At 44.0% G+C, this 24,452-nt stretch overlaps 2 protein-coding genes across 2 annotated transcripts in view; one reads left to right on the forward strand and one right to left on the reverse strand.

The window, feature by feature from the left end:
• LOC131885763 (E3 ubiquitin-protein ligase MIB1-like) overlaps positions 1–24,256 on the forward strand; it is a 44,111-nt gene extending 19,855 nt beyond the window's left edge. The window contains exons 9-14 of the mRNA XM_059233913.1: positions 22,418–22,766; positions 22,851–23,035; positions 23,100–23,307; positions 23,374–23,542; positions 23,668–23,924; positions 23,996–24,256. Coding sequence (XP_059089896.1) covers positions 22,418–22,766; positions 22,851–23,035; positions 23,100–23,307; positions 23,374–23,542; positions 23,668–23,924; positions 23,996–24,136 — 1,309 coding nt within the window. The 3' untranslated portion in view covers positions 24,137–24,256. The remainder of the gene's footprint in view (positions 1–22,417; positions 22,767–22,850; positions 23,036–23,099; positions 23,308–23,373; positions 23,543–23,667; positions 23,925–23,995) is intronic.
• LOC131885765 (voltage-gated purine nucleotide uniporter SLC17A9-like) overlaps positions 24,237–24,452 on the reverse strand; it is a 2,582-nt gene continuing 2,366 nt past the window's right edge. The window contains exon 9 of the mRNA XM_059233918.1: positions 24,237–24,433. Within this exon, the coding sequence (XP_059089901.1) occupies positions 24,423–24,433 (11 nt within the window). The 3' untranslated portion in view covers positions 24,237–24,422. The remainder of the gene's footprint in view (positions 24,434–24,452) is intronic.

Here is a 24,452-nt window from a genome sequence, read left to right on the forward strand (position 1 = left end):
ACCACTATAGCTGATTCATCCTGACTCAAGTCCCCGAGTCCTCAACGTGCCATGAACAAGTTTTGGTGTGTTCCACAGAAGGAAAAAGTTCCTCTCAACTTTCATCTGGCTCTTTGGGGCGGAAGGAAAGCCAAAGGGGCAACGAATAAGCTGGAAATACAGGCTTGGCATTGTAAAGTGGCTTGATAGAGTAAATTACATGAATTTGGGGCAGTTTGTCATGAGTAAGATAGTGGAAACCCGAGCCATGTGGGCGAGAACCGCTTTGGTTCTTGTTGACGAGGGAAAAGAGCGGAAAAGTTCGAAAACTCCTCGTCCGCTTATTCCATTGGAACTTCTGATAAAGCTTTCATTTATTGAGAAACTAAGCTATCATTACTCTCACTCAAGTGGACTTCACTAGAAACTGTTATGAGGTGGTGATGTTTCTTTTGATTTATCTATAAAACGAATTAGTAAAATGATCGAAATCAGTGAATTTCTTGACGTTGCCTCATCAAGTTATTTGCTTTATTTTTTTAAAAATGTGAGTTAAAAAAGAAGCCTCAAAGTCAGTTTTTGGGTCAAAATTAATTCTGATGCCTTTGTTGCTCCTTTTTCCGAACGGAAGGGTTTCTGAGCCTTTTGCGTTCATGTTCGTTCTATTTCGTGTTGTGTTTTCTCATCTCCATCTGGCCAAATTTATTTCAATTTCGATCAACAGGAAATTTGAATTTCTTTCCAATGACTCTAGTCTAATGGAAGAACTGCCGGTCTTTTTTCAGCTCTTGGAACTTCACATAAATCATGATGGCATCCTTCGGAAAAGCAGTAAAACACTTCAGAAAACGGAAAAGAAAAGATGGTCCCATTGTGCGTACCATGCTAGTAAACTGCACGTTGAACATTATTTTGACTGCCAAGATAAACAGGGAAGAGGAGTTCGATTTGAAATTTTCTCAACCCGACCTTTGGCAGAGCGAGCCTTATGGGAACAATTTGGCTGTTTTATCAACTTTATCCCACACCCCCTTTTTGACTTGGAAAGACCTAACCGTGTCGGCTGTTGTAACTCTCAGCTATCCAAACAAGAAGGAACAAGGACAAGTAGGATAAAGGAGACGGTCCTGGCTGGCGTTGTTTGACGTGGTTCCAAAACTTCCTCTCCTTGGTATCCTATTCTTGACTTATCCCATTGGAGCAATGGTAATTTCACACCCGGATCGTGGCTTTTTTCTGATTGGTCTGGAACCGAGCAAGGATTTGGGTAGAGGGTCGAGAGGAGAGAGCTTCCCTCGACTGGAGTGAAACTATGCTATCACGAATGAAGACTGTTCCCTCTTTCTTCTTTTTCTTCACTGGTCTTGACAAATAGTATGACAGAAGGAGCGTGTGCAAATATCGAACCCGTAGACAAACATTGGAAGACATCAAATACATGTTGCTTACACATCTCGTGTCTTTGACGACCCTAGGTGTAATCAAGCTCAAAGTGACGAGAAAACCATTTGGGATGCTTTTTGTCCTCCTCCTTCTCGTCCTAGATCTTGATCTTGAATGCCTGAGCCAAGAAAATAAGATCAAATGCTTCGTATTCTATCCGTCCCATTGTGGGGCCAGAATGGAGTGATTTCCTTCGTTGGTTCCACTCCTTGCAGAATCGAATTGGAACAAGCGTTTTGGAAAGTGACCGTGTGGCTACCAGGTTTTATCAATGCCATTTATTCCCCTCACGTAAATACGAGGAAGCGATGAAAAAGTTTCACTTGGCGCTTGAGGCTTACTCCGTTCGCTCACATCCATTTAGGATCCTATTGACCAACTTCATGTCCTCAGCACACTTTTTAGAATCATTCGAATAGGAATCGGTTCATTAGACGGGCTCGAGTTCGAGACCGCCTTCACAATCAATTCTAAAGCTGTTTCAAGACCAAATCAATAAATCCTCATTGACAACGAGGCTTGAACCGGGATGTCGTCCAATTACTGAAAGCTGATGCTAGGATGCATTGAGGTTTCTTCAGATGAATGATGGCCGAAGTTTCAACCTTTCAAACTCTCGCCCCGCCTTGATTCCCTTCAGAAAAGCGTTCCTTCTCACTTGGCCTACCTACGTACCTACTGACCTCGGATAGATCCAAACACTTCCAAATGTCATAGTGACTATTGGAGTATAATATGTATTGTGCTGCCCTAAGTTCAAGTTTTTGTGGACTTGACGAGGGGGAGAGAAACGAGCAGGCGACCCTGCTCTGGAAAAGTAGGTTGGTGCTTCCAATTACACGATGTTCCATCGCCCCCTATTGGTTTTTCCGAAGGGAATTGATTGTGATGCTTCTCAGCATAGGGCGAGGAGGCTCCCTCGGGCTCTCTTTTCTCTCAACTGCCCTCTAATTCTACAATGTGGATGGATTGTGAGTTCTCTCCGAAAATTATTCGTCTTCACCAAGATGGCATTGGGCCTCATCTTATGTATGAAACTTCGAAAATGAATGGAAAATGAGGTCCTGAAAATGGGTTGTTCCACAGGTCTTTGAGGTCAGATAAATCAATTTTGGACCGCTGCAATAATTTTTCTTTAGACTCACTGATGTTTTCCCGGGGGCCATTGCCTTCCTCGTATTAATGGAAAGACCTTCATTGGCTTTTCTCACTTTATGAGTTATGTGTTTTGGATTTGTACGTTTGAGGCTCGGAAGTGGACTCGCCGGCCCGAAAGACCAGACCTCGAATCAAATGTAATGTTTTCGTCGTTTTTATGAGCATCTGCTTCTCAAAAGCTGGAATTGGCCTTCCTGTCCGAATTGATCCCCAATTACGTTGGATACTCTCGAAAAGAAAAAAAATGGAACTGGAACTCAATTTAAGGAGGAACGTGCCGAAGGCAGTTTATCACCCAAGAAAAATCCTTGCTTTGTTAGGAGTTGCCTTTCGATGGAAATCAACTTGTCTCCAAGAGTCGACCCAGTTTTAGTGGCTGTATAAAAACGGCCAAATCATACGAAAATACTGAGGAAGCATGAACCCTGCCACTGATCTTCTATGGACAGAAGCACTTGAGACGATCAATGCGCCCTCGTACTTTATTATGGTCCCTTAAATATGTCACCTAAAAGTAGCCGAAGGCAATCGAAGTAAATGGAAATGAACTGTCCAAGTACCTTGGCTTGAAATGGCATTGGGTTCTTTTGTATTGGACCACTTCCGAAAAAGATCCTCGAAGGAATCGAGGTTAGCGGATGGAAGGCCAAGATATCAAGAAGTCGAAAGCGCTTGCACATGTGGGAACCAGACAGAACAAGAGGCAGAGAAAAGACCCAAAGAGGAAAAAAAGTAAATTGCCTTCCGTCCCTGACTCGGCGTTAATCTGGAAGTGACAGCCCAGAAGTTGCTAGGTTGTCCTTGTCCGCTGAACTGCCGCCCAGGTTCATGCCAGTGGTTTTAGTAAACACAGGGATGGTTTTAGTCATTTGGAGCACTTTCTTTCTGCGACTTTTTTCCCTACTCCTCAGCTCGTAGCTCTCGATCTGGTCTCCGTCCTCTTTCATCCTTGTCTTCGTTGCTCCAATGTAATCTCCCCGAAAAGCAAGCAAGGGGAAAGGCAATCAGTAGGGGCAATAGGACTGGTATTCAATCAATCTATGTTGATGAGACTCAACTCGACCTCTCCTTTCCAATCGGGGCGACTCGTTCCTTCCTGTGTTCCTTCCTTCGTGCCTCGTCGTTCCCTCGCTTCAGAAGGAAGAGGGCCTGGGCTCTTTGATTGTGCCTACAGCAACCAACCCACATTAAGAATTTGGGTTAGGGCGGGCAAGGTAAAGATTTTCCTGCTTTAAAGCCTGTCATCTTGCCACTAGAAGGTTCCTCAATCTCGAAGAAGCAATTTGTCATTTCCGGCTTCTCGTCATCTGATATCCTTTTAATAATGCTGTCTGGAAATTCATTAGAGCCCAAAATGATGGATTGGCCGACGTCGGTTCCCTTTTTTGGTTGCTCGCCACATGAGCGAAGGAAGGAAGGCCACTGCTATTCGGCTAGTTTCGATCCCTTCATTTGGCTCCTTTAGCCTCGCTTGTTCTCAATACCAAAGTTCCAAGCAAATGAAAAGAAGGGCCGACCGACTCAGTGAGCCATATTCTTTAGCTTGAGCTCCAGCTGTCCATTTTTGTTGAGCAAGTACAATTTTGGGTAGAAATTCCAACGATGAGCGACATGGAAGAGAAAGAGAGAAAGAGAGAGGAGACGATGAGTTCTGAAAAGCCCCCAATAGCCTGCCATTGTAGTTTGAGAAGTAAGAGAGTGAGCGATACAACACCACTCACTGACTACCAGCCAACTGGATGTAGTACAGAAGTTCCTTTAAGGAGACTATAATGCTGATCTTGCATCTTTGCTGCATGGAAAAGGGTGGATGGGTGGGTGGGTGCCTCAAAGAGAGGCTCGAGCCAGTTGTTCAGTACTACTATTGGAGCTGGATGGCCTTTTGGCTCAAGGCTTTTTCCTATTTCTACGTGAAGCCTACTCGGCTGGGTGGACGCTTGCAAGCCTACTTCCATTGGTGTCCATCCAACTCAAGAAGGCACATCTTTTCGTTTCTTGCTGTTCCAAGAGATCTGACAAAGTCAAAGGCAGTCGACCAAGCGGCGAACTACTGAACCAGAGTGCATGCAGTCCCATAGCACTGTATTGATCGTGCGTATCGTTTGCATATTCGTGCAAGAATTATCCTCCCCGAAGTAGAATATTTCTTTGTTGATTTTTCCAAGATTGTCAAATTGGTAGTGAGAAACATTCAGGTTTTTTTTTGACATACTTACATTTTTATTCCTTTGAGAGTTTTTACAGGGGTCAAATAGGTTGGTAAGAAGTTATTAAGTCGACTCGCAGGACTCAAGATATTTATGAGATTCTGAGGGACGAGTCATTACGTGACCCGAGTCTTGAATTATTTCAAAGGCCTTTGGAATTTTTAGTCTTGATGGAAGATAAAATTGTTAGTAAATTATTTCAATATTTGGCTTTTCTCGTTGTATTTGAGACAATCTCTCTTCTACATAAAAAGGAGCGTAGTATAAACTAATTTCATTTTCATAATAGACTCAAAAGTGATGCCATAGCCTTTTTTATCATATTTAGAGAAAAAGACATAGCATGTCTCAACTCCAATTCTTAGTTTCAGTGGCCAAAGGCTCGTGAACTGGTGTCAATCTTATGGCTCGTTTATAACACTAAAAGCAAAGCTTGGCTCGACCTGATATCTTTTATTAAAACGAGATTGATAGAAAAAAATGATAAACTGAATAACTATTTTTCCAAGGTTTATCGTTCAAAAAAATTGCCTCTTTTACTTTGTTTCAAGTATAACCTATCAGAACACAAACCTTTAATTTAAAACCGTTTTGAATGCATTTCTTACAAAATATGAAGCAAATCCATGATCATGATATCTCAGTAAGGAAGTCTTTTTTATCAGGTTATTGCGCGAAATGCATTAAAAGGTTTTGACTGTGGTGCTTTTTAAAGGCCTTGCAAGCTCGTCCTCGAATTGATCCAAGATGGAAAACTAATTTATTGATGTCAAATGAAACGATATTCACGATCCACTCGGTTCGTGTATGCATAGCCTTACAAAAGTGTGAGCTGTCTATGACTAGAGTCCAGGCCAAGTGATAATCTGAGGCAATTCTGTGTACTAGAATATGCTCGAGGAAAAAGTATAAAGCCAGCGAAGTGAAGAGGGGAGAAAGGGGAGGGTATATGTAGAAGAGCAGTTTTCTGTTCGTAATGGTCCCTGAAGATGTATTGTGAATGATTTGTAAAGCCATATTATCCTCATTTGCCTTTCATCCCTCGGCTTTTCCGTGGAAACACACGAAGTATATTTGACTGCAGAACTTTGACAATGAACCTTATCCAATAGGATTTCGCTGGATTGGCCGCCTTAATGAAGTTAGATTAGCGTGATTTCATTTGATATATATATGTACAATAATTTGAAGCACTTGATTTTTTTGGTCTAACTTCTTTCATTACTACATTCTTTATTTAACCACGTTTTTATACACGTTACTGGAAAAAAGCTAATCATTATTCGATGTAAAGAAAAACCATGACCTCATCCTCAAATACAGTAAGAAGTATTGACTCTTTTCTTTTGTTCATTTTTGCCTCATACTTTTCATGAAGCCCTTGATAAACAACCAAGTAAACCAATGGCCTCTTGAGGGAAACAATAATCATATTTTGGGGTAAATATTTATTGGATCTTTGAGAGTCATTGGTTTCCCTTCTCTTCAGAGTTTCTCTCCACATCGGCGGACTCGTTCGTGAGTGCAGAGCTTCATAGTTGGATGATGGCCTTTCGGGTGTTCTTCTTCGCTCTTCGTCTTGAGCCTTGCTCAGATCGGATTAGCTCCCTGCTTTATGGAAGTGTCTCCAGTCCGTCTTGCGTCTTGTGGAAAGAAACCGAGCTTTCTCATAGCATGACTGACGGAACATTTGGACAAATTAGGATTTGTTCTTTTATACACACACACACTCTCTCTCTCTCTCTCTTCCCTGGAAAGGCTAAATGTTGAAGGGCCATCAACTGTTTCAGCGCACGTCAAGAGTTTATAAGTGCTCAACGTGGATGCACCAAGCTCGTTGGAACGGTGGGCACAAATTTGCTTGTGCAATGTGCCACTTTTCCTGAAGGGCATGCCACTGAAAGAAAAGGCAGTTTACAATTTCAAAAATATCGAAATATTGCTGGAACTGCTCTTTTAAACGCGGTCCTAGAACTGGTGGTCGTGGCAAAAGAAATGGCATATCCCTTTCTAAGTTCCCAAAAGGGGAATGGAAGAGAACGTGTTACCAGTTGTTGGTCTGAGGCCAAAATGATTAGCACCGAATTGGTGTGCAGGTTGAAAATCTTAGATGTCTCGGTGATTAGAGGTCGTTACGTTCGGGGAGGCTTTCCCTTGGATAATTGCCTCTTAGCAAGTGAGCCGTGTTGGAATGGCTTCCCCTAGACGTTTTTCTCAACGTTCCCAGTTCAAGTCCAATAACTCTAAGCGCTAAGCGGAGAAGTCATGCAAGACTGAATGAGACTGAAATAATATTTACCAAAAGGGGATTTCAACCGAGTGAGTGTTGAAAATGCTGAAACGCACTGGAAACTCTTGCTCATCCAACCTAAACCCGGTTCTATTCGTCTTTTTGGCGGCTCCTCTTACGTTGAAGGAGCTCCCAGTTGATGAGATCCTTTCATGACCTGGTTATAGGGCGTTTCCTCTCGTTTGCTCCCAGAATTTGGGCCAAGAGGAACATTACTGTGTAGTGAGTGTTCTACCATGAACTCTGCGAGCAAATGTACGTACCACGTTGGTGTGTGTGCGTCTGAACTGTATGTGTGTATGTATACGTACGTTAGGTTTGGCGGGAGCTCGAGGAGTTGATTCTGTCATGATTTTCTTTCCACCCTTTGGATCTCATTTGTTCAGCCCAGTTGGGTGCCCCCACCAGTTGTTTCCATTTGATGACTTTCAAGGCCCGACTCCACCCAAATCCTCTCTTCTTGATGATCCATTGGGTAAGGGGATCAAAATACACGCTTGGCTCAATGAATGAAGGAACCAGAGTGATCTACCAACAATGCACGAGCATGTCAGCTATGGAAATGACTCTCTTCCAATGGAATGGAACGTAACAGTCAGTATTGAGTGCCTGAGAATGCCAGGGAGAGTACATTCCCAGTTATGTACGACTACCTACCTAACACTCGGTCAGAGAGTCTTTTCGTCTAATGAGAAGGTACAATAACCATCTACCAAACCCCCCAATGATCCATAAGCCAATGCCAAAGTATGCTCCCCCTTTTCACCTTAAGGGAACATGCGATTGACAAAAGATACTCGGAACACCGTGGAACGGCGAAATGTCACGATCCCAAAATTATCCTCTCCCCACCAAATCACACCTTGTGGAACTTATCGTGCACTTAATGCGACTCTAGTCCTGCGAAATACTTCTTGAATAGTTCCACTTCCATGAGCTCAACTGCAATCTCGGGGGTTATGTACAGAATGCGTCTCGTTCGAGTCTTTCAGGGTTCCCGAGGTGAAAATGTGCAATATCAATCATAGCTTGTGCCACTGGTGTAAGCAGTGCTTTGGAGGCCTGTGCCAACTCAGTAAGGGACGAATATTGCGTGATTGAAACACTTTGGAAAAACTCGACAGTGGATTCTGTCATTACACCTCTACAGTAGTTTTTGGTCCCAACTCAACTCTGCTATGGTTTCACTGAGCTGAAAAGTCGTTTGTTTTTAAGCGATCATCCCTTTGAATTGAGGGATTTACTCGATATGAAATGGACGCCATTGCTTTATCCTTATTACATGGGGAAGGCTCCAAGAGTGGAATACAAGAAAAACAAACATTATAAAATGCCCAAGAATTGTAGTGTAGTTAGTGTGCCTGCTGTTTTGTTCGTCATAAAAAAGCCTCTTTTACAATAATGAAATCGGATAGACATGTACAAGTGAAATCATTGAAAACTCTCAGAACTCCATTATTGGTTAGATTTTGATTGGATAAAATTGAGTAATTGGTCCAGTTTGCCGAAAGCAAATTTTTTACATCTTTGTCGGCAAACTTGATAAGGTATCGTTTTCGATTTAAAGCAAAAACAAAAATTCTTCGGTCAAATACATTCTGTCTGGGTTCATAACATGAAACCTTACTTCGATTTGAAGCACCACACTCTTATTTATTAGGAAGTACTTCCGTATCCTTGGTTTTCACCATTGAAGGAGTAACTATGGGGACTAAATGCTCTCTTTGATGAATATTTGAGTCATTAAGAATATCGAACGGCGATACGACGGAAATGGAAGGGTAGATATGATTTTATTTTGATCTTAACATATGCATAAAATGAACTCAAAATGATGCCTTGAGCTCATGAAAGGCTTATAACCTTTCCCCATCAAGATATTTTTTACCAAATTAGGCTTGGCAAGATTTCGATTTCCAATAATGTCGTTGATAACTTCCACCCAACTTACAGTGGTTGTTCTGCATAATTTGCATCTAAATCTGTCGATCTTGAATAGATTCACGCACGATGGAACATAAACTGTCCATATTCGAACGCAGTTTGACCTTTTACCTAAATGGTATTAATGTGAATGTCATCGTTCATGTAATATTTTGAGGTGGAGACAGTCTGAATATGTGGACGATTCGTGCGAATCGTTTAGATTGATTGATCACGAACATATACCGTACATTGAATCAGATATCTGCTCTTGATTGTTGGAGCTGCAGACCGAAGGAGGCATGGTTCTTGAATCACCTCAGAAGAGAAGTTATTTACAATCGAAGGAATCCTTGTAAATCTCCATGTACATCATATATCCTCTTCATGTGGTAACAACTCTCCACGTGGCAATACACTTATACAGTTGTCTGGGCAAACTTTGCGTGGGTCTGGATGATTGAAGAAGAGCTCGCCAACTACAGCTGGTTGAAGGGGACCAAACGCTTTAGAGAGTATTGAACAGATTTGGTCCGTCTTCAGACAGCTAAAGCACAGCAAGCCAAGGGAGCCAAAAAACGATGAGCCACGTGATCTCCTTGATGTTCATCCCAGGCGATTCCAAGCTTTTGTGAGTTTCTCGCGGGACAATGTTGAATGAGGCAAATGGTTTCTTCCGCCTCGAGACAAGTCGACCAGTGAGGGGAGAGTATAGTACGTCGGATTATGAACGTCCTCCTCATATCTTTATGGACCAACCACACGGAGGCGCTCTTATTGGCCGTGTCTTTCCTGTAACAAGGCAGATAGAAAAGAATGACTCGAGTCTTGTTATCTGACTTACGACCAAAGACATTTGCTTCACGACCTGCCACGGTCCCTTCCCTCATATCCAATTCCAAAGGCTCAATCTTTTGTATGATACCCACCTCCATAAGGCCGTTTGGAACACTGAAGGAAACAATGTTTCTTCCAGCGCCTTCTCTTGCGTAGGTAGCTGGCTTCACTGTAGGAGAGAAATAAGAGGCTCTTTTTTTCTTCCTTCTCCCCCTCTTTGGCCATGTACGAAAGGACTCGGAAGATACTCATTTTCCCCCGGCTTCCTCCCATCAAAAATGGGAAAAAACGGTGGTTTACGGTAAAGATAACTGAGGATGTGCTCAGGTTCTAGAAGTGAAGCAACACCAATGTGAAAGAGTCACAAAAGGATTTGGCACTAGTTAGGAAATGGCTTTGTTGGTTTAGAACTTCCTGCTGTTCGGATGGTATGGTTGTGGGTGGCAGTAGATAGGTGGTAGGGGTGTGCTGTTTCTCATGTTTCTTTTGGCAGCCGATAGGCATGTTAAATTTGCTGCCTAAAGAGGTTCTAAAAGGGGAAAAGAAACTTCTATTGCCACTCAAAATGGTGATTATGGTATTTTATGAGCCTAGAGCAAGAGAGGAGAAGACATAAACCGACTATATTTCCTGTCTCCCTGTCTCCCTGTCTATCTGTGATTCTTCCAATATCCATAGAGCCAATCGAAGTGCTTGTTCGAAGGTCATATGTCGTTTTTGTAATCAGTTGGAGCCCTCTTCTGGATCTGATTCCCCCAATCTGAGCACGATTTCCATGTCCATTGAGCCACACGACTCAACATTCCAGAATCTAAAGGGAGCATCTTCAACACTATATGCTAAGCTTGGATTGAGGCCAAAATTTGCTTTTCTGCTTCACTTGATGATGGAGGCTCCAAGTGGGTTATGGAGCTTGGGACCAGCTCGCACTTACACAACCAACCCAACGGAAGAGGGCGAGAGCGAAGGAAAGGCCAAAAGGACGAAAGCGAGAGAGCAGAGAAAGGACCCATAGCCTCAAAATGGAACCAACGAGGTTCTATCGAGGCTCTATCGAGAAGGAGGGATTTGACAGAGTCGAAGTGACATGTACGTCAGGAATCTTGTCACTCTGAGCAATTGCATTAGCATGTCAGAGGAACTAGGGGAAAAATCTTGGGTTGATAGTGCATATTCAAGGGACACCTTGTCTGTTCCATAAAGTTCCATTGACTGATTTGGTTCCTCTACGTAGTTTTGGTGCTCACGCTCGTGCATCCTGATTTGAAAGTTCCTGTTGCTTTTAAGGAGGCCAAACAACGTGAATGAGAGCCTCAAACTTGCTTGAGCGGCATCAATTTTTCATGATAATGCTCCAAAGTTCGACAAGTTCGTTCCCCTAGAGCAAGCTGGAACCGCCCTCTTCATCCAACCACAATGTCAGTGAATGGAGTAAGAATGATGGAGGGCCATGCTCAAGTGCAGATTTTAGAACTAAAATTAGACTACCCTGGTCAAGGATCTCACCCTAGGCCAAGGAGAAATGGAAAAAGGACAGTCTCACAGAAATCTGCCTCGTCATTGATGACCCGAGCTTTTTTTTTACTTTGTGCGGGAATATACTTAATGTGGATAAATGAGTTCCATTTTTGTGCTTTGTTTGTTGAAACACTGGTGTGTGAAGTACTAAATCAGGTCTTGATGCATTGAGGCAGCAAAAAGTCCCAAGATTTTTAGATAAAACTCGTGTGTTGTATACTGAATAGTCTCACCAAGAGAAAAAGAACTAAAAGGAGTGGGACCGCTTGGAAAGAAGTTTCAGAGTGTAGAAAAAGAACGGAGACAGATTGGAAAAAGACCCTTTTGGATGGAGCCATCCATTGCTCGTGTCCAAGATCCTTTTTCTAGGAAACGTTTGAAATCAAGAGAAATGTAAAGCCACGTTAATGTTCCTGAAAATGCTCATGATTAGCTTGTTCTGTTTCTCGTGGACTCGTCTCTCCCACACGTGTTCATCATCTGAGAATTCCTAACTTTGAAACTGATTTGGTGGGGTTCTTGTTCAATTTCTCTACTGTCGTTGGTTTGGAACAAGTTCTTTGACGAGGGATGAGCCCGAAAGTTTCCACTTTAAGTCCTCTAACAACACAACTTCCAGTTAAACTGGAAGTGGTCCTCGTGATCGAGTTCCGTTGATTTTCAAGTGTATTGAATGGAACCGAACTACCCGTTGATGATCGGTTTCTCGCCTAACTAGCAACTCCACCCTAACCTTGTTCCAATGTATCATAAAACCAGACTACTACTACCAGTACCACCACCACCACCACCACTCTCGACCAAGTTCCAAGAACGAGTGGAAAACTTTGGACCCAGATTTGCAGTGTTCTTCATCCCTGACTGAATGTAAAGCAGAAGTATAACTGCATTGGCAGGCCCTTCCCCTCCCTTACTACGTAGATAGTAGATAGGGCTTCGTTCGTTGTTCTGTCCTACTACCTCTGCTGCTCCGAGAAACTTTGTACCCGCCGTGGTGAGACAGCAAAAGAGGCTCTGGGATACTTGAGAGAAACTTTTTTCACTGCCATCACATCTACCAGTCTTGTTGGAATGGGCCCCCTCCCCCTCCATACTCGTACGTATAGACATTCCCCATCACGCATCACTTCGAAGGCATGTACATACTACGCACATACATACTGGTATATGTACTACGCTGATAGACGTATGTACGTACAGCAGCAACCATTCAACCATTTCCTCACATGTGGGTCCAGGGGCAAGCAAGCCACGAGAAAAGATCAAGAAAAAGTTGGCCAACATGGATGGACCAGTCATTAGTACGATTCCTCGACTGGCTTCCAACGGGGGAGACTGTGCCTTGTTCTTTATGGAAATGTATGAGTGTGAGCTAGATCGAGTCGTTTCGGTTCATCATTTATGGTCGTAGGAACACATACCCACACCCAGGCACACTCCCTCAGCTCTCTGACATGGTGCAAGTAAATATCATCAGAACCCTCGTCCCCTCAGCCCCCTCCCCATTCCGGAGAGAGCTCGCTTGCAGGTCTACATATCATGTATGGGAAATATGCTCGAGCGAGAGGGCCTTGGGGCTTTTGGCCCAACGAGGATGGCGAGATGTGATGTGTTGTTTTCTCGTTGAGCCTCATTACAAGAGAGGCAACAAGGCAGAGACGATTTGTTTCAAACTTCTGTTCGACAGCATCAGGATTTCTTCTCTATCTTGCACTCTCGCTCCTTCAACTCTCTTGCTCTGATAGCGCCACTGAAGACTACTGATGATGTCGATGATGATGGAGATGAGATCTGCCGCTCATATGGAAATCGGAAGCACTACAGACTACTTCCAGTACTTCTTCTTCTTCTTCTTCTTCCTCCTCCTCTTTCTTCTCCTCTTTTACCATCATCATCATTAACGTTGGTTCCTCTTCGTTCCCTGTTTCCTTCCTTCAGTAGGCCAAGGGAATGGAAGGAAAATGGTGCACAATGGTGTGAAAACGAACCACCGAGTCTCTGCTTCTCCCTTTCACTCTGGTTTCATTAGGGTCCTCCTCCTCCTGTCCTTTGGAGCGTGTAATGTGCCAATGATCTTTGCAGATGAGATGGACCAATGATGGGAGAATAAGTGGGATCGAGAGCAAGGCTCGGGAGAAAGAGGAATCTCTCAATTTTGGCGGATTTCGAGAAGAAGGTACAATCTCCAGTCTGTCCCCCCCCCTCATTTAGCGATTTGCTGAGTAGAAATGGAGGGAAATAATTGCTTTACAGCCAAAGGCTCTGACTACCAGTGGCCAGATAGGAGTTGCGAGACGGAAGTTCCTTGTAGAACTCGGGGGTGTATTCATGGCCATGGAAGTATGATACCATTCGGCTTTGTGACCTTTTCCTCTGTACTTGGCCAGGTTACTTGCTTATTTGCTAGCTCCATTGTTTCCTCCCCGTCGACTTGGTTGCCGTTTCCGTTGTCGTCGACGTGGTTGTCGTCGTCATTCTTTCTTTTCTGTTTTCTTATCGGATTGCTATGCAGTCATCAATCTCAATTGAACAAAAGTGACCCAGAAAAGCAGAACAGAGTGTACCTAGTGGCACGATAAATCGGAGATTGATAGATGGTAGGATAAGAGAGAATGAAAGCAATACTAACACACGATTATCAATGATTGCCGCACGAGTGTTTGCTCCCTTGAGATTGCATGTCTTTTCGTTCCTTTTCGGGAAAAAGAAGAGCAGGTGCAAGTTGAGCGGAGACACCAATCGGTGGAACACTACGAGCAGTCCCACTCATGAATATATGAAGTCAAGGCTAGTTCTCCGGTGGAATTGGGGCGAGGGTTCATCTGGTAATTGATTGTTCAGCCTGGACAAGCTGGCTAGCAAATGTGACCAAGCATCTTTATCTCCATGTCGAGGCTTATGATGGATGTCTTGTCGTGAATGCCGCCATTCAATGCCACCATGTGAAAAAAGGTGCGAAGGTGGCCCTCTTTCCATGAATAAAATGATGATGATGACACTGTCACCTTCTTGCCTTCCTTCCTTCCTTCCTTCCTTCTTTCGGCTTCTCTGCGTATACCCTCCGTGGTCTGCCTTACTCCTGGCACCAATTATTTTGACCGCCTATTTTGCAATTAGTATAAAAGGAAAGCAACACGATGCCCTCCCCTTCCATTTTGGATCCCTTTTCTGCGAAGGAGAATGCGATTGTGAATGTGGGTGTGTGGATGTGTGGGCGCGTTTTCTCTTCGATAAGACTGGGTGTGCCACATTCAAGGTAGAAAAGAAGGGGATCAAGACCCACTCCGAGCTTCAGATGAGAGGCAGAGAATGGAGAGGAGGACAAATGTATGGAGATTGGTTTCCTTGTCACACCATAACTAACCTTGGAACCTTCTCGCGGTCAGATGTCGAGGAGTTTAGCCTCGCCAACTTATACCGTAAGAAGACCACAATCTCACGGAAATCGCCGAAAGTCACGGAACTCGTTGTGACCCAAACGTGTGCCGTGTCAGCTAACTGACTTTCGTTTTGGAACAAGACTACGAAATATGAGCTTGGATTTTCCACTTGAAAGCCATGAAGTTTTTGCTCATTTCAACTGTCGCAGGGCTCTTTAACGATGGAGCTAGGATTTCCGCTTCTCTAACTGATAGGGGAATGAGTAGCCTTGTAATACTGCATTTACTACGTTCTCTCGGGAAAGACTAAATTTTGCGGGTTTTGTTCCAACAATAGCCAACAAAGTTTCCATGGAGCCATGCATGCGAGTGAGCAATATTGAAATTGCACAACCAAAAGCCAAGGTAGCTTAAGAGGGAAAAGAGCAAACGAACGAAACGCCAGGGAACATGGTACAAGGGCTCCACTAAAATTAGGCTACTCGCTTGTTCCCAAGACGACCAAGGGACTGTAATTAGTGATAAGAACGAGAAATGATGGTAGGAGAAGAAATAGAGGTAGTGGGCACGGTGGTAACCGGGCATGAAAGAAGCAGTGCAATTAAGTAAGTAAAGACATAGTGCTTTAGCAATGAGTTGTTATCGCTTTGGGAGCAAAGCAAGAGAATCTGTCCCACATCCCCGAGGTGGATTTGAACTTTTTAAATAGGTTTGCCCTCAGACAAGGGTGTGCCCTCATATACACATATAGAAGAAAGTGCGACACATGACCATGATGATGGTTCAAATATTCAAGTACTTACTTGGACACGTGGATGCGTGTGTATGTATGCATGTAAGTATGATCCTTATTCTCGAGCGATAGAAAACTCATTCAAGTCTTGCCAAGCACCAAAGAGTAGTCAGAGTAGTTCCTTTAATTCATCCGCACTGACTGCTTCACAAATACCGAATAACCATGGTGGACCATCTGAATGGACACTAAGACTCCCTCGAGCTCGGGTTCCTTCCAACTCGCTACTTGCCCAACCAACCCACTATCCAACAACCCACCCACAACCCTCACTGCCAAGGCGGCTCGCGCACATGCCAGCTTGTTCCAATTTTGGTCCAAAAGGAGCGATGCCCGAGAAACCCCCGTTCACTTGCCAACGACCTCTTCCTTGGTCCTTAGTGGAAGAAGGAGCCTTGGATGTCGCCCCCCTCTATTCCCTATTCTCTATCCATACCGCACTACATTAGCCGGGTAGGACTGTGTGTAGTGCGAGAGAACGAGACGAGACCCTCAGATGGTTCTGGTGGTTGAACGGCTGGAAAGGGGGGTAGGAGGAGGAGGTGGTGGTGGAGGAAGTGGTGGTGGTGGTGGAAGAAGAGGTTCACTCACGACGTCAGCGGCGTCGGCGGCAATGATGATGGTTGGCCCGCTCTTGGATCCTTGGACCACGGCGCTTATTCTGACTACAAGAACTCTGGTGAAGGTCTTGAGAAGCAGAGGCACGTGTTTTAGGAGGCAAGACGGACCCTAGAATACATTGAGCCGAATTTAGATATGGGCTTATAAGTGTATCTAGGGGTTGACATTTTGTTTGCATGCCACAGACCGACCTCAACCTGCTTGGTGTTTGATTGTAGAATACAATATCTTTTATAGTCGGTTTTCTAAAAGATAATTTTGATGATCTAGCGAAAAGTTAAAATCAGAATGTCAGCTTGTTGTTTGCTTAATGAGGCGAGATAGTTGTTGGGAGGAATATGGAGGCAGTCTTTTTTTAAGGCTAGAGCCATGCGGAATGCTCATGAGGCCAGATTTCCACATTCTTGTCGCTTTAGCCGAGGTCATACCTACATTCTGCCCAGTTTTATTGCCCAGACAATCAGACCCAGTACCAATGAAGGAGCTCTTGAAGCCGCCTGGTGTTGCATGGTGTTCCTTATTTATCCTTGGTCCGTTCGTTCCTCCAAGGTGCCTTCGCAGAAATCCCAAGGAGGATGAAAAGAATAGTTTGTTCTAACAGAAGAAGAATCTGCCTTGGCCGATTCGTGTACCCTTAGTACTTACGTACACGGAGGGACCGAGAAGCAAACTTAGATGAAGTAGTGTGAATTCATCTCGCCTCATTTTTCTTCTTTTTCTTCTTCTCCTCCTCTCTCTCACTCACTCTGGTTTGGCTTCAAAAAGTGGATCCTTAGGCTTTGGGTCGTTTGTAGTCCAAGTGAGAGTCCCCGTTTGTTCCTTCTTTTCGTTCCTCTTTCTCTCTCTCTCTGTCTCTCTCTCTTTCTGCCTTACCCTCTCTGGTTGGAAAGACCACGAGGAGACGAGAATGGCCACGAGCGTGAGTGAGACAGCTGAACGACTACCACTACTACCACTACGATGACTACTTCTACTACCATTACGACTACCACCTTGGATGGCTGACACCGCCACCACACACTCACACATAGTAGTCGCACACAACAAATTCCCTTGGTCGAGCTCGACCAAACCTTAAGACCAAAGGATCGTTTACTACGGCCTTTAGGACTTGCCACTTGTGCAGTGACATACCTAAAAGTCATCGCTGGTTCCTCTGGCTGCGTCCTGGTTAGCAGCTTCGTTCTTCAGTTCCCTTTGCCGGTCTTGGTCGGCCTTGGTCGGTCTTTGTCGGTCCTCGTCAGTCACCTTAAGAAAAGTAGAAAACAGTCTTTGGCAAAATGTCTGCTTGAAAGATGAAAAAAGAGAACACAAGAGGAAAGAAACTGGTTCTCCTGTTTCCTATGATGACAGATGAATCTTCTTCGACCTTTTTGACAAAGTTCCTACGACCTTCACCTCCTGGGTAATCAAATATGGACTCGAATTCATCATTTGAGTAGTCGGAGTAAAAGCTTCAGGACGAAGCCATCGTAGAGGCCTTTAAAGGTTGCTCGTTGTATTTGCCTTTGTCTAAAGTCTGCAGTAGTGCCAATCGTTGTCATCAGGTCGGAAACCTCGACAGGAATTTATCTTCATCAATCATGAAATATTGTCTTTTTGTCGGTATGTGTATAAGAGGGCAACCTTGCCGAGAGTTTTAGGGGCATACCAGAAAAAGGTTGAAAAGCGAGATGGAAGGCAGAAAATGGGGAGGAGCAGGGGCATTTTTTCTCCATGGTCTTTTAAGCCGACAAATGCCGACTTTTGTCTCTAATAGAGCGTTCTTTGTCCTTGAATTCTCCGATTTCATTTTTTGTTCCACCATCGCTCTCCTGAGGGCACATATCTGAGTCAGAGGAAGAAGAGAGAAATTCGAGGAATAGATGGATAGAATTTGTTGGTTAGTTTTTTCTTTCTTTTAATCTGCCTTTCAATTTAATTTCAAAGAAGCCAAAGATAATTTCATTTAATCTTGAACATCTGAAGTGTCGTAAAATATTGTTGCTGCTTTAAGCCGCGGTAATGTAACGCACAAAAAGGCCAGATTCAGAGATGAAAAATGAGGTTGAGTGTGAAAAAAGAAAAAGTATTCCGCTTATTTTAATATCTACGAGTGGCGTCCGTTTCCCCATGGGGTAATAAATTTCATAGATTTGGCAAAACAGCTAATGTTAGGGTTTTTAACGAGTAAGACTCACTCGATTATTGCGAGTATCCTTTTTCTAGAAAAGATCCTGAAATGACTCTCGTGTTAAAAACAAATGGCATGCAAGTCATTGTGACAAGTCTAAGTTGAGGATTGCCACTTTTTTGGAAAGGCACATTTTGGTACGAAGTGTCCCTTGATGCCATCGCCATTACCGGAATACAAAATTGAAAGAAAAACCTCCACAAAGGTTTGAAAATTCAGGCTCTTTTATGAAAGTATTGTGCCAAGAACACATTCGCAGGTCAAATGATGCTTAACGATGGTTGAAGTCTTTCAGAATCTTTGGAACCGACTCGAACTGTCTCGAGTCTTCCGAGTCATTTCAAAGGCTATTTACATCCTAGGTTAAAACGTGTCTTGGATATGGATTGGATTGGAACGATGATATCATATATGAACACAGGTTGATCAAGGCTTTGAAAGGAAACGACCCAACTTGAATGAAGAGCCAATCAAATTTGGCTCATCAAAAAAGTGAACATGAGAGATTCCCCTACAATTCCAATGGTTCTTTCGGTGTTCATTCAAAGCAACTGTGAACACTCCATTGTTCAATGAGTTCGCGATGGGGTTGTTGAGTTCGATCTACCTAGAAATCTCCATACTTCTTTACATTCCACAGAAATCAAAACCACTGAGGCTTGTAGAAGAAGCATGGGATCTCTGGCAAAGTTGTCGATGGTTTGGGGAACTTCACTGCCATATGAACGAAATGAATAAGAATTGTGCCAAGTCACCGAAGATGAAGATCAAGCTGATTCCAAACTTCCCCTCCGGAGTGAGAATGAGACTCTTGTTCTTGATCCAAGCGGAGCCAAATTATTATGAGCAGGCTTGCTTCCTCGATGACTTCTTGCAAGCTGAGGCAGATTGGGCTCGAGAGCGTTCGAGTGAGCCTGAGTGAGTCTGGGGTGCGCGTATGCGAAGATGGGAATGGGAACTGCCCATGCTTGGTCTTCTTCTTAATTGATCCCTGGGGCTGGCAGGAGTTTGTCTTTTCTTGTTGTGTTCCCCCTTCCTCTTCTTTTCTTTTTCTTCTTCTCTTCTTTCCTCTTGCATTCTCTCTCCGATGCCCTAAAAGCCGCAAGAAAATGTTCTTCTCGGCATCTCCCGCCGTCTCCATCTCTTTCTTCGATGATGATCTTAGTTGTCTAGAAAAGCCGGGGGAAAATTCCTGGAGACTCCCAAAGGAAGGCGAGACGGGACAGCAAAGCCAGTTTTCGCTCTTCTCTTGCGCAGGCTCGCCATGCAGTACCACACTCGCTCTTCCACTGCATAGACGGCGGCCTCGGGGCGTTTCTGCCCTGTTTTGGGGCAGAGTGTGGAAGAATGGCTTTAACTTGGAGATGGTCCGTCACAAGCCAAGAAGGTGCAAGCAATCCCCCATGAAGATGACCAAGTTCAACCCCTCATCAGCTCATCCGAAGAGGAGGCTGGAGAATGTGCGAAAGAATCTCGGAGTGATCTCACCTGAGTATGGAATGACATCTGCTCTTCAGGGTCTGGAGAGCAAATATGAAGAGGAGATCTCACCAACGATCTTCTTGTCCCAACGAGATCGAATTCGAGAATGCTGCCTTGGACATGAAAAAGAAAAGAGAAAAGGGTTTCTTGCGGTATTATTAGACAATGTGGACACCAAATGTGGATCTTGAGGGGCTGGAGAAGCGTCGTAGCAATTGAAGAGCGCTCTCTCCCAATGTCTCTTTTGCTTGCTCTCTTGGATGTTTCCAAAGATCTCCTCAACACCCTCTTGTTTCTCACTCGGAACAGATGTATTGTTATAAGGTCGTTAAGGTCTCAAGTTCACCAGATAGATTAGATGATAGAACGATCCATTTAGATGCGTCTTTGAGCCGTGCTGCTCTCTCGATGACACCCAAAGAAAGACTTTTTGAATTGGGAAAGTCAGTTCCTTTGGCTGACGTTGATTGTCGGCTTTTCCAGCCTCAGAATAGGCGAGGCTGTATTCATTAGAACTGCTGGCTAAACAGAGGCTCTCACTCGCTCACTCACCTATGCAATCACCCACAGCAAGGCAGACAGTGAAAAAGTGAGGATGGGACTTGGGCCTTACACCACTAATGTACATATATTTGCCATCGACTCAGGGGAAAAAGTTACTTAGTCATGCTCCCTAAGATACCCTTATATTCAGTGGTCGAAAATTCCAAGACATATACTTCATAGTTCTCTTTACAATTGTAACTTAGGGGTCTAATATTAGCCAGTGCTTTCATCCCTCCTTTCGAAGTTGAGGAGGGGTTTGGTCACCAGTGTTGATCATGTAATGATGAATACGAGCGCATCTTGTACAAGTTCATCCTGGAGAGGGCGGAAGTGCTGCTGGCTACTCGAGATGACGCCCAGGAACCTGGACAAATGCCAAGATGTGCCCCAAAAATACTGCTCAACGTCGTTTGAAAGCTGAGAGGAAGCTGGCTTGGCAATGAAAGCTTTGGGTCGTCGTCTTCTTCTTGCTTGTGTGCGTGTGTGTATATACCTTTTCGTCCAGGATAGAGACCATGTTGTCTCCAATTTTTCCACTGAAGGAAGTTACAAAATCCTTACTAGCTTGGGATTAGCCCCCCTCCCCCCCTTTAAAAAAAGTTGTATTTAATCACAAAGAAGCTCATTGGGACATAATGTTGTGCTCTTGTCCAAATAGAGCCCGGATTATTATTGGTTAGGACGCACGAGAGGCCAATCTTGTCAGTGAGCCAAGTTCATCTAGTGATGTGATAAGAACAGATTTCTACCAGGAGTCAGTTGATTCTAAACAATTTGAAATCTCCTCTCTATTCCAACTAAACTTGAGTGGACCTGCCGACTGAAATTGGGAAATGACTAACTCACTCGAGTGCTAATAAAAGGAAAGAAAGAGCACTCCTACAGGGTGCAACAACAATTGAACTCTTTCCAGGTTGAAAGCAACAATAACCTATAGGTGCCCGCTGAATGAGATCCAGTGCAAGCGTGTTTAACCACTCCCAATTTTCCCTACTCGATCGCTGTCCCTTAAAAGTACGAAAGTTGTCGCAATTCAGTTGGTTCGATCTCACCCTGTAAAGGAAGCTCGACGGGAATGAAGAAAGTTGAGTAAGATAGGGTTTTCTTGTTGTCAAGATGACTCCCCAGAGAACAAATGTCACCGCAACTCAGGAAATGGCCAGCCACTCGATCGATCTAACCCTATGGATGGTCTCCAATAACTCGTCGGGGTCATCTCTTTGGGTGGATTTTGTTCAAATATCGTGCAAGAATTGAGAACGAGAACTCCCGGGAAGTTCATCAACGTAAAAGAGCATGCGAGTGGGTTACCGTCAGATTAAGTTCACGATGTGTGACAAACGGCTGAACTATGGATATCATCTGCATCACTTTCCTCCGACTCAATCTTGGCTGGCAAGAAAGTTTTGAGGAAGAAAGCTGAGCAGCTTCTCTTCTTAAGAAGATCAATGACATCTTCTAGAGAACAGGAATCAGAACAAGCGGACGAACGAACGAACGAACGAACGAGCGAGATGAGATACTAGAGCGATTCCGACTACTCAATGGAACGAACTGGGTTCGTCTTTCATCCCATGAATGTTCTTTGAGGTTATGGAAAAACGGCGTTTTGGAAACACGCGCACATTCACCTTCATTTGCAATTCCTTCGGCCCAAAAGGTGACGGTAGCCCAAACAAACGAGATGAGCTTTGGGGAAATTCGACTGTAGCATGATGAAAAAAAACCCTTGCTCAACTTCAGGGCAGTTGTACAATTTTGTTTATAAATGTCAGTTCAAAACACAAAGTCAATTCATCTACCTGGTACATGTTATTTGGGCTTTGGAAAAGGGGAATGGGATCAAAAGACCCATGAAATGGAACAACTTTTCACAAACTCCATTTTGGTTCCATATGGGAGCGTGAAAGAACAAACATCCTCAGTATAATAAAGAAAAAAAACTCGCTTTGCCTTTGCCTTCGAACAAAAAAAACTACTCCTGAAAGGAAACGCATATTATATGTAGTACAGTAAATACTTCGTGTTCGTGGTAAAAACTAGTGCACTTCTTTGGACCATTTTCAGTGCTATGCGAGTGCTCTTATCCAAGTTGCCCCGTCCGTGGATCGTGGATGAGAAGAAGGACGACGGTTACACGGCTTTACACCTGGCTTCGCTCAATAACCACGTGGAAGTGGCCGAGCTCTTGGTCCATATGGGGCGAGCTAACATGGACCTTCAGAATGTGAACCTTCAAACGGCCTTGCACTTGGCAGTGGAACGACAACACACCCAGATTGTTCGACTTCTGGTCAGGGAAGGTTGCAATCTGAATATCACGGACAAGGATGGAGATACGCCCCTTCATGAGGCTCTTCGACATCATACCTTATCTCAGCTCAGGCAACTTCAAGACATGCAAGATGTGGGCAAGGTGCGTAATGCGTGATGGAAAAATGGAAAAAGTGTAGGGAATGGATTGGATGGGTGAAAGAAATTTGGTCCATTTGCCTTTCAGTTGCTGATATGTTTGGGAAGTCAAGGTGCAGATAAGAAATCCTCGGCCTCCATTGCATGTTTCTTAGCTGCCAATGGAGCGGATCTGGGCGTGAAGAACAAGAAGAACCAGACTCCATTGGATCTTTGCCCGGACCCGAATCTGTGCAAGGCCTTGAGCAAATGTCAGAAAGAGAACGCTCCCAGGTAAAAGAAGCACGATTGATCGTATTGATTGGCAGATTCAACCATCGTGGATTTTTTTTTTCAGCAACCAAATGGCCGGATTAATCCGAGGTGATGGCATGACCGAGACGTCTCCGGATGAGCAGGCCAATTTAGACGAGTGCTTGGTGTGTTCTGATCAGAAACGAGATATTCTTTTTGTTCCATGCGGTCATATCACCGTGTGCCACACTTGTTCCCAACGGGTCAAGAAATGTTTACTTTGTCGAGAATTCGTGGATGACCGCCGGAAGGTGAGACATTATTACCAACATGGGATCCGGTGGAGTGGATGATGAAGTGTGCTAATTTGGTTTCAGATTGAGGATTGTTTGGTTTGCTCAGAGGCTTCGGCAAACATCTTGTTCAAACCGTGTAACCATATGGTATCGTGCGAGAATTGCGCCTCGATCATGAAGAAATGTGTGGAATGCCGATCGCCCATCGAGGATTGTGTGCCCTTTGACGTTTGCTGCGGTGGAAAAATTGGTAAGAGGATCCTTGGTCCCTCATAAGCATTACTCAAAAAAACAAAAAACAAAGCAATGATAAGATTGTCAATGGCGGTTTTTACTTATCTATAAGGTTATAAAAACTTTTCCTTTCTTATCCAGCTAACCAAGAGGTGAAGCAATCGAACCTTAAGGATTCGGAAGTTTCTCCAGGGGCCGCTTTGCCTCCAGGCGCAGTTGCAGGAAGAGTCGCCTCATCTGCGGCTGTGGCCACAGCCGCACCTGCCGCTCTTGGTTTGAGTGAGGCCACGGGCATTACCCCTTCAGGAGGTGCTTCATCAGTGAATCCTGGGAACCCTGAAGGTTCCAATACCAATGTTCAAAAGCTCCAAGAACAGTTGAATGATATCAAGGAACAGGTAAGATCAAACGGAAATGGATTGTGTGAGGTTTTCTCACTGGTGATGTCTTGGATTTCACGTTGTTCCAGACTATGTGCCCGGTTTGTTTGGATCGTTTGAAGAACATGATCTTCCTCTGTGGTCATGGTACTTGTCAAATGTGTGGAGATCGAATGTCGGAATGCCCAATTTGTCGAAAGACCGTGGAAAGACGAATCCTGCTCTATTGAAGCCATTTCGTTATAGGTGGATCTAGAAGTATATACCTATATTCCCAAGTGCTATCGAGCATATAAGGCATTTCGAGGTTCTTCTAATTCGATTCTGGTATTAAAGTGCATGATGTTCGATTGTATTGTTCTTCTTTAAATACACGACATATTTAGAGAGTTCAAACACATTAAAAAGAAACTTGTATCACAACAAACTGATGATTGTAGAGTGGTTGAATTGTATCACAGGTCTACTCTGTAGATGTAAAAAGTGTCCAGGAAAAGCATGATCTTTGGTCAATACTCAGAGAATAGGTTGCCCACTTCCCGCCAT

The sequence above is a fragment of the Tigriopus californicus genome, chromosome 8 (genome assembly GCF_007210705.1).
Source record: "Tigriopus californicus strain San Diego chromosome 8, Tcal_SD_v2.1, whole genome shotgun sequence".
NCBI classification, from domain to species: Eukaryota; Metazoa; Arthropoda; class Copepoda; order Harpacticoida; family Harpacticidae; genus Tigriopus; species Tigriopus californicus.